Source organism: Pygocentrus nattereri, chromosome 5 (assembly GCF_015220715.1).
Source record: "Pygocentrus nattereri isolate fPygNat1 chromosome 5, fPygNat1.pri, whole genome shotgun sequence".
NCBI lineage: Eukaryota > Metazoa > Chordata > Actinopteri > Characiformes > Serrasalmidae > Pygocentrus > Pygocentrus nattereri.
The window spans coordinates 33,006,354-33,020,462 of NC_051215.1; the positions used below are offsets into that span (position 1 = coordinate 33,006,354).

The 14,109-nt window shown below is 39.2% G+C and overlaps 1 protein-coding gene across 1 annotated transcript in view; it reads right to left on the bottom strand.

Annotated features, from left to right (window-relative positions):
• The window catches only part of gfra4a (GDNF family receptor alpha 4a), a 174,763-nt gene that overhangs the window by 25,422 nt on the left and 135,232 nt on the right, over positions 1 to 14,109 (bottom strand). Inside the window, exon 4 of the mRNA XM_017690393.2 lies at positions 914 to 1,259. Within this exon, the coding sequence (XP_017545882.1) occupies positions 914 to 1,259 (346 nt within the window). The remainder of the gene's footprint in view (positions 1 to 913; positions 1,260 to 14,109) is intronic.

Genomic DNA, 14,109 nt, shown 5'->3' on the forward strand with positions numbered 1-14,109 from the left:
ATAACTGCACGTTGTAAAATACGTACTCTGAAGAGGATCTAAAGGAAAGGGTTTCTTTACAAACACTGAAGATCCTGATAAAGCCTGAGTAGACTGATAAACCAATGTAATGAGCCAGTTAATAATCTCAGTGTTACTAAACTCTTTTGCATAATGACCGATTTGAACAGTCTCCTCAGTAGCAAATACGAACAATAAGCTTAGTATCACTGTTGTAGGGGACTCATGCAGGCCAGTTACACACATGACATTAGCAGAAAATTACACAGCTGCCCACTTTATAGCACAGCTTGCAAGAATTACTGTTAGTTTTTTTTTGCAATATGCTAAATGGTTTGCTTAGTTAAAGAGGTGGCAGTGGCATTATGGGAGCAGCAACAGACTGAAGCAGATAAGAGCCAAAATAATGTTAAGAATTTTGTAACTGCATTGAAATAAGTGAATATGTCATGAAACATATTACTATACATGTGCATTCCTGAATCATTTTATGTATTGTAATGGAATACATTCCTCAATGCACTTACTGCATATTGGACAGTGTGTTCAACATTTAGCTCTATCATCACGGCTTTTTCAAAGTTTTCTACCCAAACCTGCTTAATGAATACATTTAGGACACTGTATTCAGCCATCGTGTGTGTGTGTGTGTGTGTGTGTGTGTTCACGTATCATGACACACATGACTCACGGACATGGCTTATTCTGCTTGCTAGCTGGTTTGTTGGTGTTCATTGGTGTGACTTTACTGAGTTGATGTGCGCAATGTTTCACATGTGCGCTGACAGTAATGGAGTCAGTTACCCGCGCACATGTGAAACATAGAGGAAGAACGACCAGCTCTGAGCGCAACACGGGGAAAGAGCGGTGGCCTGTGATGTTTACAGAGTGAACCTGCTGTAGTTGTACTCACTTGCACACGTAGTCCGCCTCGCACACGCGCAGCTGCGCCAGGCAGTTGGGTTTGTCGCGCTCCTCGAACGAGCACGCGGGAACGATGGTCTGGCGGCGGCGCTCCGCGCACGCGGTGTCCGAGCAGGGACAGAAGAGCAGCTCGTGCGTGAAGTCGGGCGGCACGCGGTCGAAGAACTTGCGCAGGGCCTTGCTGCAGCGCGCGCGGTTACAGGGCCCGGCGCGCGCAGACGGGGCGATGCACGCAGACACGTACTCGGTGCGCAGCTTCTGACACGTGTCATCCACGTTACACGCCTTCGCCGCGTCCAGACAGCGGTTCACTGCAGACATGCCCGCCTCAGACTCTGGAGGAGAAGAGAGAGAAACGATCAGAATGTAAACCAAACAAGCAAACAACAACAACAAATTTTCATTTAAACCCAATTTTACTGTTAGAAAAAGATGGTTCTTCAAGGGTTCTTTAATAATTCCATATATAATATTTAGAAGCATCAACACGTAAATAACCCTTTGTCTGATTAAAGGCTTGCATAATGAATTGGTTCTTTAGATGGACAATGTGTTGTACATGTTTCTCTATAGGACCTTTTTGAATAGGGTTCTATGTAGCTCCCAAATTGATTCGGCTACTCTTATAATGTCAAGCTTGTAACCATAGAACATGTGTCAGTTTCCAGTCCTTGTGGACGTCAGCACACTGCCTTATCACTCAGTGCATTAGATGAGGGTAAACACTAATCTCCACAGGACTTTGGCCCAGAAGGTCCCCAGTTTGACATGACTGCCATAGAAGAACCCTTATTGGTGCTATATAGAGCCTTGTGAAAATAGACAAGACACACACACACACACACACAGCCATATTGAACAAAGTAAAGTAAATCTTTTTTTTATTATTATTAAATCTGACATGATGTGTTTTTAATATGCCAACTACTAATTGGATAAACCTATATGTCAGTTCTTTAATACTAGTGCCAGGGGTCCAGCAAACATGATGACATGATGAAAAATGTTACTTCACATCCTTTAAAAGGTTGAAGATCGCTTCTTACCAGGCAGCCATTTCTTTAAATTTTCTGTTCCACCTTAAATAGAGAAGCAGTTACATTGTATTGCTTGACTGCATGACTGTAACTGCTGCACCATTTAAGGTGAAAAGGGAATGTCCAGTAAAAAAAAACAAAACTTTTTTCATCAAATTATTACACAATTGTCTGATGCTGCTGACAATTCAGGCATTGGATGACATGAGAGAAACCCCCAAAGACCAGTAATTCCTCTGTGTCCGCTGCCTCGGAAACAAAGTGGACTCCTTCAGATGCAGCAAACAAGACAGCAGGAGGTGATCTTGGGTCTGTTGCATTTTCATTTTCATTTGAAATGTGACTAAAACTAGGGCGGCACGGTGGCGTGGTGGGTAGCGCTGTCGCCTCACAGCGAGGAGGGCCTGGGTTCGATTCCCCGGACGGGTGATCAGGGTCCTCTCTGTGTGGAGTTTGCATGTTCTCCCCGTGTCTGCGTGGGTTTCCTCCCACAGTCCAAAGACATGCAGTCAGGCCAATTGGACATGCTAAACTGCCCCTAGGTGTGAGTGTGTGAGTGACTGTCTGTGTCTGTCTGTCTGCCCTGTGATGGACTGGCGACCTGTCCAGGGTGTATCCTGCCTTCCGCCCGAAGACTGCTGGGATAGGCTCCAGCATCCCCCCGCGACCCTGACGGAGAAGCGGCTTAGAAAATGGATGGATGGATGGATGTGACTAAAACTCCTAAAAAGACAAAAACAGTCAAATGTCCAAATGTAGCATTATTTGCACTGCTTGTTGCATTTGCTTATTTGCGGCGCAGCGCTGTATCAGTGTATCATTATGGCGTTTTAATGAGCTCATCTATTCCCTAATTAATAGATATTATAATACCAGCTTTGTTGCTTTAGTAATGAATGGCAATGAAGTGCATGTAATAACTCTTTAATTCACATAAAAGCATTTTTCATTAAAAAATAACTAATCATTACAGTATTAAGTAATGAGAGCTAGTGTAATTGACTTTAGTGCAGAGACCTTATGACACCAATTAAGTGATAAAGTAACGCAATGAGAAGACTGGTGCTGTGAACAGTGTGCACCTTTAGCATAATGACGTGAATCTGTGTGTAACAATAGCATTGACAGTGTTTATAGTATAACACTGAAAGTGGTAAGAGATGCCAGCACTTCACTTTTTTTGGGAAGTGTAAATTAAACTAAAATTGGTATATAGCTGTACACACACTGAGTGTTATGCACAGCTAATTTGCATGTTAAATTAACACTGAGTGTGAATGTTTTGTACAAGAAAGCAAATTATACTGCACAGTTTACAATGTTTCACTGATTTAGAGAAACTCACACTTGCTTCAAACCACGTTAATGTTTTAAGTAATCTTGTTTATGTGCGTTTCTGATGCTGTATACCAACCACACTGACACACTATATCAACTGGCAAAAAAATACATGAGTAAAACACTGTCTGTTACTTGTTAGCCACATTAGCGTTTTAGCTCCAGTGTGTAATTACAGAAGCAAACTTTGGAAGCCATACATGCCTTGGCTGGCCAACTAAATTGGCATAGGGGGAACTGTGTACGTTTCATTTTTGGCAAAATGATCCCTTTAAATAGCCCTTAATAAACTATGTTACAGTTGTGGATGTATTTACAGGAAATCATAGTAAAATTTAGACCACAATGTGATTGTCCTGCAAGTCAGTTTTTATTATTTTAGTTGTATTTTTACAGTTTGTATTAGTGTTGCATGTTTTCATTGTACATAACCTGCCATGAGAGGACCACGAGATCCTTAAAGTCCTTAAAGTGAGCTGTCATTTCCTAGCCACTTTGTATACACCTGGGCACCCATCATCAAGTACCTACCTCAGCACAGGAGCTAACAAGCTACTGAAACACTGCTGGACTCAAATGTGTGTAAATGTCAAGTGAGGAGACCAATGTTGGTCCGACATCCATAAAATAAGATGAACAGCAAACACATTTAATATATAAGCGCAGTGTGTTTTTACAGTGATTTACTGACAGTTGTGTTTTTTAGTAAAGTGCTATAAACATACAATTTTAATATTGCAAATTAGTGATTTATTGTAGCTGATTTGCAGCATTAATTAGAGTAATTTACTGTACATCTGCCATAATTTCCTGCCAACTCTACTGACATTAAATAAAAATATACAGTGAAGTGTTTAAAATGTATGGATGATGCTTATAGCCTGTTGCACAGGAGCTGTAAACAGTTACAGCTGCTGCAGTGGAGCTGTCCAGTGCTGAAACCTGTATTGATTCATTAAACCAGTTTCTCCAATACATAACACTGCCACTACCATACAGCACTCTGAACGACCACTTTGAAGTCACAGACAGCTGAAACTACAACTTAAAAGCCTATAATATTCTTTAAAAAGACCAGATTTCCACTTTCAAACAAAAATATGAAAACTCATGTCTCATATATTATTAAACAGTCTTTGAAGAGTAAAGTGGAGTTTCACAGGCAGTTTATTTCTGCTGTCTAGACAAGAGAGTTGGAGCGAGTTTGCCAGAGGTCTGGTTGTATAGTCTGCACTTTTGGAGGAAATGAGTCGGGGTTGGTGGTTTTGTGTTCTGAATGCCCCTCGGTTGCCCTACTGTGGCAGGTCACAACCCTTTGGAAGCAGCCTTTTCTCTTCACAACAATGTGCTGTTTAAGAATGCACCCCATCAGAAGCACTCCTGCACTCCAGATACAGCCTAATAAGCATTGTAGAATGTAGGTACTGCACAAGTAAAGCACTGATGCAAGAAGTCACACATTTACAAGACTTTCTGCTCTACCTTTACATGCTGTGGTACATGTATAAGCCAGAGTAGATATGCATGAAGCACCAAGCGCAGATTCTTTTGAGTGGGGGAACTTGCACACTTTTTTCCACTTAGCACCTTTTTCCCCAACTGATTTCTGCAGAACTAGTGTGACTAGGGTTTCTGGGCCCCAGTGCAAGAAAATTTAATGTGACTCCAAAAAAAAATAAATAAATAAATAAATTCAGTGATTGTTAGTCACAGTGTTAATTGCTTGCTATTGCTACAATATTTTTCCAGCAACTCCATAGAACTGCTACCAGTTGCAGTGTTTTCCGTGTACTTGCTGAATAATAATCTTTAGTATGTAATAAAAATCACACAGACAAAGAATCTAATGTAAGCTAATGGTTGAATTCAGTTGTATAGCTACCCATGAGTCAGGAGTGTGCACTTGCATAGATCAAAAAGCAAGGAGTCCAACAAAGACATTGTGGCATTCGGTCACCAGAGGCAGCACCTACACACACACGTTGCCCCACTTGCACTGCACTTAGTTATGCCAAAGTTTTAAAGCCACTGTTCTTTCTAAACATTGATAAAATAAACACTTAAAATCCCAATTGGTGTTTTCTCTATACACTGTAAAAGATCAGCAGCTTTTAAACTTAAAAAGTAAGTGACCAGGTAAACTAGAAATGAGCTCATCAAGCAAAAAATACATTAACAAACATAAAACACAATTTGTCACTGACCAAAGACAAATCTCTAAAATAGTCGTTTTACAGGTGAAGACAAAAACCTTCTTTATCTTCAATATAAGTCAATGTGAAGATATTTTATTCCCACTATTTTTAGAGCATTGCTACGGATCCATTCGTCATGAAATTTTCACAGCCACTGTGTTAAAATGATGCAGAAACTAAAAATAGACAGAAATGGAGATACATATTTTTCTTTGGACAGGAACAAATTTATTCTTCTGGTAACCCCTGTTATCAAGTTTGGGAAACTCAAACTTACCAGGTTATTTACTGTTGTAAGCTCAAAAGCTGCATTTTCAACACCCTATATCAAGGTGTGCATAATTATTAGGCAGCTTTTTTCTTTAGGCAAAATGGGCCAAAAAAGAGATTGAACTGACTCTGAAAAGTTAAAATTACCAAAAGTCTCTCAGAGGGATGCAGAACTCTTCAAATTGCTAAGATATTGGGGCATGATCACAGAACCATCAAACGTTTTGTTGCAAATAGTCAACAGGGTCGCAAGAAACGTGCTGAGAAAAAAAGACACAAATGAACTGCCAAGGATTTGAGAAGAATCAAGCGTGAAGCTACCAGGAACCCATTATCTTCCAGTTCTGTCATATTCCAGTACTGCAACCTAGCTGGAGTATCAAGAAGTACAAGATGTTCAGCGCTCAGAGACATGGCCAAGGTAAGGAAGGCTGAAACCCGACCACCACTGAACAAGACACATAAGCTGAAGTGTCTAGACTGGTCCAAGAAGAATCTGAAGACAGATTTGATTTGAAATCAGTTTTATGGACTGATTAAATGAGAGTGACTCTTGACGGACCCGATGGATGGGCCCGTGGCTGGATCAGTAACGGGCACAGAACTCCACTTCAAGTCAGACGCCAGCAAGGTGGAGATGGGGTACTGGTATGGGCTGGTATTATTAAAGATGAGCAGGTTGGACCTTTTCGGGTTAAAGATGGGCTCAAAATCAACTCCCAAGCCTACTGCCAGTTTTTAGAAGACACTTTCTTTAAGCAGTGGCACAGGAAGAATCTGCATCTTTCAAAAAGACAATGATGTTTATGCAGGAAAATGCTCCGTCACAGGCATCCAAGTACTCCTCTGCATGGCTCGCCAGTAAAGGCATTAAAGATGAAAAACTTATGCCATGGCCCCCTTCCTCACCTGACCTGAACCCAACTGAGAACTTGTGGGCAATTCTTAAACAGGAGATTTACAGTGAAGGAAAACAGGACACCTCTCTGGACAGTGTCTGGGAGGCTGTGGTTGCTGCTGCACAAAAAGTTGATCGTCAACAGATCAAGAAACTGACAGACTCCATGAATGGAAGGCTTATCACTGTTATTGAAAAGAAGGGTGGCTATATTGGTCACTATTTTTTTTTTTATTTCTCAGAAATGTTCATTGGAAAGCTTTGAGTTGTTTTTTATAATTCTCACTTGAACAGATGAAAATAAAAAAGTGAGATGGTAAAATGTGTGTTTTTTTATTTAGCTGCGTAATAATTCTGCACTATTATAGTTGCCCAATAAATGTGCACATATAGATAATATTCTCCTAAGAAAGCCAAAACTTCACTTTATTTTTCTTAAACATTCATGTTTGAGGTTTATTAACATTTTGGATTAACCGAGAGCACTGAAGTTGGTCATTAATAAAAATAATCCTCAAAAATAAGACGTTTAATTGTGCACAGTGTATTTAATTACTTTAATGGTAATACCACATATTGAGAGCAGTATATTACTGGAATCAACAATATCCTATTTTCTGAATATCATGCAATTTCACAGCAATTTGAAAATTGTTCTTAAATTGAATCTTAAATACACTTGAGTCAAACATTTTAAAAATCAGCTGTTTAATTTCAATGTATCAAAAATACAAACAGCTGTTCTTTCAAAAGCTAACAAGCTTTTCTAATATTATGCACAAACAGGTGCAGAGTAAAAATGTAACGTGCATGTATTACAAACCCCAAAGGTCAGTGTTTAAGACAAATCTGTATGCTTTATCCTAATTTCATTTTTAATTAGATTTTAGTTCAGTGATTTCTCCCTTTAAATCTATTGTTTTAATCATGTTTTATTTCTATTCTTCTTTACTTTTTTAAATTACTCTGTATTTTCACATTTGTAAAACACTATGAATGACAGCAGTGTATGAAATGTGCTATATAAATATACTTGCCTTGCCTATTAATCACAGAGTCAAAATATGAATGTACACCACCGTTAGCCTGGTGCTGAAATTAGCACCATCGTAGCAGTGGTAATCAGATACTTACAACATGAATGTTTCTACATTGAATTCTGCCCTGTGGTGACATATATAGCATTCCTGCTTTATTTAATGATGGTACAGGTTGCATGCTAAGCTAGCCTGCTATTAGATCCATTGCTAGCATTAGCTTAATGTTGACTAGCTGTACTAGTTATATATGCCATTTGTTGCATTTACTGTGATTCATAGTTATTAAGACAGCTCAGCTCTCAATGTTTAATAATGAAAAATTGAAAAACAAAACGTAGCTGCAGTGAAGATGATTGTCTGAGTTGTGCCTAGTTTTACAGTGAAGCTGGTGATGCAGTATGTTCAGGAGTTTTATGACTGTTGTTAGAAAAATATTACAGTAGCCATTCATTCTGGTGCTTGCTACAGTATTACATGCCTATAATTTATATGGTGTCCGAGAATTCTGCACAGTGTGTTGTATAAGCTAAGTATCATACAGGTTTGAATACGGGTCATTGTTGTAATTACAGAAATTCTTCACAGTGTATGAATAAGTGAATAAAGCCACACACTTGTTCCTAATGAAGGTCTGAGCTGGTTAGCTATAAGGGGCTGCGAGTTCTCTGTGGACAGTGTGTGCAGCTAATGAATAGAACATGAGTGGGAATAAAAGTTGAATGAGTCTTGGTCTCTGTATCACGGAGAGCATCCCAGCTGAGACGACTGCTGCTGCTTCATTTTTCATATCAGCCTAATGTGGACTACTGAGACAGCCTGCCAGCATTATACTGCTACAGAGCTCTGCTTATCTCTCTCTCTCTCTCTCTCTCTCTCTCTCTCTCTCTCTCTCTCTTTCTTTCTCTCTCTGTCTTGCTCTCTCTTCCTCTCGTTCTCTCGCTCGCCCGCTCTCGCTCTTTCTCCCTCTTTCTCTCTCGCTCGCTCTCTCTCTCTCTTGCCCTCTCTCTCTTGCCCTCTTTCTCTCTCTCTCTCTCTCTCTCTCGCTCTCATTTCTCTTTCTGACTCTCTCCCTCCTCTCCCTCTTATTTCTCTGTGTGACTCTTGTTCACCCTCTCCCTTTCTCTCTCTCCACTTTTCTCTTGTTTCTCTGTCTCTCTCTCACTCCACTCTCTATGTTGCCTTCTCCCTCTTTCTCTTTCTTTCTTTTTTCTCTTCCCCTCTCCTTTCTATTTTTCTATGTGTCATTTCTCTCTTTTTCTCACTAAAGTTTGATGTAGTTTTGTTTAAGTTGTTCTGTAATTTAGTTGATCCTGTGTAGGTTTTGTGTGTTTTGACCCTGAGGTGTGTCTTAGTGGGAGGACAGGCTTAATGAGGGGACTGGCTGAGATTTTCTGATGTTCTGGTGCTGCAGAGGTTTATGAAGTTGATGTGTTGTAATGGCAAATTTGACTGCTGGGTTAATATTTTTAAAATGTACAGAAATCAGTCTAATTCTGTCCTGCATGCATCATTTATGGTATTTCTATACACCTTTAAACTAATTGTACAGAACTATTCTTTTACTTTGGATTCCTCTGCTCCTGCTCCTCCTCCTCCTTCCCCTTTTCTTCCTCCTCTGTCTTCTTCTACCTTTGCTTACTCTTCTCCTCCTTCTTTTAATTCTTCTTCCTCTGCTTTTGTCCTCCTTCTTCTTCTTGTCCTCCTCTGTCTTCTTCTACTGTTCCTTGCTCCTCTCTTCCTCCTCCTCCTTCTTCTTCCCCTTTTTTCTCTTCCTATTTTATCTCCATCATCTTCTCCTCCTCTTCAACCTTTTTCTACTTCTTCTTCCATTTCACCTCCTTCTCCACTTTCTGCTTCCTTTTTTCTCCTTATCTTTCTTCTTCTTCTAATATTTCACCTGTTCCTTCTCATTTGTCCTATTTTTCCTCCTCCTCCTCCCCTTCTTCTTTCTTTCTCTCCTCCTCGTCCTTCTCATCCTTCTTACTTTCTCTTCTCCTCCTCCTCATCTCTCTACTAGTTCTTCTACTTCTTGATTTTCTTCTTGTGCTTCCTTTTTTATTCAGACTCTTCTTTCTATCTATCATTCTCCTTCTCTCAGTCGTGTATGTTGTGTACAGAGAGGAGTGTAATCAGAGGGTGCTTTGGCAGCGCTTTGTTCTCATCCATCATTACTGCAGTTTTTCCCGCGTGGGCCACTGATCAATACTGCTGATATTCCACACACTGCTGCTCATTACTCTGCTAAAGGAACACATTTTGTCTGTGGAGCTGACAAGCTGTGTGATGGCAGCACACAAACTACTACACAGCTAACAGGCCCTGTTATTATAGCCTAAACTGACCACACACACACTCAGAAATGTAACTGTCCAATGTAGAATATTTGTATTTTTCATGATTGTGTAGCTGTATGTCTTATTTTTAAATAAACAATTGTGTGAAACTTCTACTTAGTCTCAATAAAAAGTGCCACATTTTGCACGAGAAAAGTAAGCGTGATGTTTGTGTTTTGACTGGGCCCTCCTGATGCATCTCATACTGAGTGTAGAATAGGCAAAACTTCTTGTTGACGGGTCAGTGTGACATTAATGCGAGGGAAGAAATTCAGCAAACTAGTCTAAGTTCTCCATGTTGTAACGTTTCATTCTTTCTTTCACTGTTTATGCTGTCCAGCGTGCTCCACTATATTTGAACAAATATTCTCAGTATCCACATACCGACCACTGACGTTCAGGTAAAGTTGAATTTACATTTGCAGGCTGTCTGCGAGATGATTGCAATCTCCTCCATACATTCAGCTCATGGACAACACTCATAAAAATAAAATTGTGCCTAAATTGCTCTTTGGAATGATGCCATAACAGAACCACTTTTGGTTCCCAAAAGAACCTTTCATCAGATGGATCTTTAAAGAGTTTAAAGAAAGTTTAAAGAACCTCTGTGTTTGTGTGTGTGTGCGTGCGCGTGTGTGCGTGCAGATTTCCCTATCTTACTGTTAGAAAACCAGGTCCTGTGCATTACATTTACATTACCGGTACATTTGTTATTCACCAATGTACAAATAATGTAAATGTTTTCTCAAAGGCACAGCAGTGGTCCAGTGGTTTTGGTGTCCCTCGAAAAAAGTTTTTCCCAGGTGAAAAGTATGTATTTGTACCTTTTCATAACCTAATATTTTAATACAAAACAATAAAATAAAAAGCCTGGAGATGAGATGGGGTGTGTGGGGTCAATACACCTTAGAATTTGAATGGATTATGGTATAATTATGTTCCCTGACTAAAGGTAATGAGATGTACCTTTTGAGGTGCCTTCACCTTGCCACCCCAGTGATAGTTTAGTTAGTACCTTTACTTTTGAAAGTGCTGTGTGCATGCAGGTGCTGCACTAATCAAAACTCAGAGATTGTCTTTTCCTTTTGTTTATTTCCAGCCAAAACAGCCATTAAGTTCAAGTTATTCTTATTTCAACATTAGAAATAAACCGAAAACACAGTCATGTGAATAAATTTGGACACACCATTAAATATTTATTTTTTGTTAAGAAATACAGACATATCAATGTTTGATATTCTTTCAAACAGTAGCTACAGATAAAGGTGATGTGATTGCATCCTTTAGCTGAAATAAGTTCAGTTATTTCCTATTACCGTTTACCACTCTCTGACATTGACTGGAGAAAGGTTTCCCACTCCTCCATGCTGGATTCTTTCAGCTGTGTAATGTTTAGGTGTTTTTTTGCATGCACAGCATATTTCACATCACCCCACAGCATCTCAATAGGATTAAGATCTGGGCTTTAGCTTGGCCATTCCAGAACTCTCCATTTCTTTCTTTTGAGCCATTCCTTGGTGGAATGTTTTGGGTCATTGTCATGTTGCATTGTCCACCTCCACTTCAACTTCAGTTTTTAGACAAATGGTCTCACATTTTCCTTAAATACCCTCTGATGAAATAAAGAATTCATGATGGATTCTAGATGGAGAGCTTGCCAGGCCTATGACACTTACATCTCCATGCTTCACAGTTGGTTCTTGTGTTCAAATGTGTTGTGTTCAGCTACACATCCTTTCAGATCCATAATATAGTGTTGTCTTCTCACAGTGGAAGGATGGACATACACATTTGTGGATTGTTTCAGATCTGCAAGAAGTAAGAGTGGAGCTTGATTTTCCCCTCGCTTTTAAAGATGAAAGCCTTAAGAGCTGTTTATCTGATGGTGACAGGTTTGAAGGTCTATTAGGTTTGGCACAGGAGAGACTCATCTTCTCTCTCTCTCTCTCTCTCTCTCTCTCTCTCTCACTCTCTCTCTCTCTCTCTCTCTCTCTCTCTCTCTATATATATATATATATATATATATATATATATATATATATATTTATAATTAATATTTGGAAGTCTGGTTTTGAAGTTTTTTGTTTTTTCGCTTATTCTTTGAATGCTCACTTCCTTATGTAAGTATATTATCGTATATCTAATCTCCACAAAAAACATCTCATTTTAAATGCACAAAAGAAAACACTGGACAAACTAAATACTGATGGATATGATATTGTGCTTATAGATTTCTGTTAAATGTACAGTGTATTTGATGTTGTAATATTTTTCTTTCTTTCTTTCACTGTTTGTGCTGTCCAGTGTGCTCAGCTGCATCCACAGTGTTTGAGCAAATATTCTCAGTGTCCCCATACTAACTAAACACACTAACTTTTTTCCCTTTTTCTAACACTGAAAAATGAACAACTTGTACTTACAGTGGTGCTTAAAAGTTTGTGAACCTGAGTTTTCTATATTTCTGCCTAAATGTGACCTGAAAGCCGAAACTCAGGTGTGAGTGACCACCCTGTTTTATTTGAAGAACAAGGATCTATCATAGTCTGATCTTCACAACCCATGTTTGTGGAAGTGTATCATGGCATGAACAAGGACATTTCTGAGGACCTCAGAAGAAGAGTTGTCGATGGTCATCAGGCTGAAAAATGTTATAAAACCACCTCTGAAGAGTTTGGACTCCACCAACCCACAGTCAGGGAAGAAATTCATAACCGTTATTATGCTCCCCAGGAGTGGTTGACCAACAAAGATCATATCAAGATCAAGGCGTATAATAATCCACAAGATCACAAAGAAACCCAGGGTAACTTCTCAGCGACTAAAGGTCTCTCATAGTGGCTAATGTTAATGTTCATGATATCCACCATCAGGAAAATGCTAAACAACAATGGTGTGCATAGCAGGGTTGCATGGAGAAAGCCACTGCTCTCCGAAAAGAACATTTAACTTTTGTTAAATATTACATGGACAAGCCAGGACAGCTTGCCATCATTGATGGAAAAAATGAACTCTGAATCTAGCAGTGAATCAAGTCAGGACATCAAGAGAATGTGGGTCATGCAGATCAAACATTGACATCTGTCATGACAATTACTGCTAATGGTAACATGTCACTGATCATCTCATGACAACTTATGGCAGAATATGACATCTGTTATTGCAAATTTACTATATGGTTATGCCAGTGTTCCATAACAGGGTTCAAGTAGTGCTGAAAGTGTCCCTTCATGTTAGTATACTATCATATAGTAGTATAGCGTTTGAGTCATCTGTGCCTATGTTCATCTGCACCTCCTAAAGGGAAATTCCAGCCACTGTTTAATAAGTGTATAATTCAATTGTTAGGATATAAGCAAAGTCATTCAGAGTGGATTGATGTGAGGTGCTCTGTTCTAGATAACCTTGTAAGGATTGTTCACAGTCGTGGCGATAGGAATGAGACATCTGAAGGTTTAAATGCCTCTAAAAGCTTATGAAATGAAATGCGTATTGATATGCTGCTGTTTTGCTGATACATTTTTTCAGTAGTTTGCAGCTTTTGGCTTAAAATATATGTTCTGAAACACATTCAGGCTGAAAGAGTACATGTAGGGTACATTGTAAGGTTTGTCACTTTTTTACCATCAACAGCATTACATATAAAAGCTCAGAACACATGTAGGTTCACTGCTTTTGGATAGTAAATAGAATGGCTATATTTTGCAGGTGTTTTGATCCACCATTGTAAAGAAATCATTGTAGAGTCAGTAAGTTCCTCTACAGTGCACCATTTCATGTTACCACTCTGAATGACTATGTACCAACCACTTAATTATACAGAAATTTTGGAATTTTCTGAAAATGTAAGAAATATTTGTGGATCTTAAGTGAAATGCTTTAATTAAAAAATAGCTTATTTTGAAGCTAGGCTCATACCTAAGGTTTCAATATTGGTATTGGAAAAGAAAAAGTGGCATCATGCCATTTTCTCTGTGTGTGTGTGTGTGTGTGTGTGTGTGTGTGTGTGTGTGTGTGTGTGTGTGTGTGTGTGTGGTCTATTTAATTTGAACAAATTGAGTCTGCTCATTAAATGCT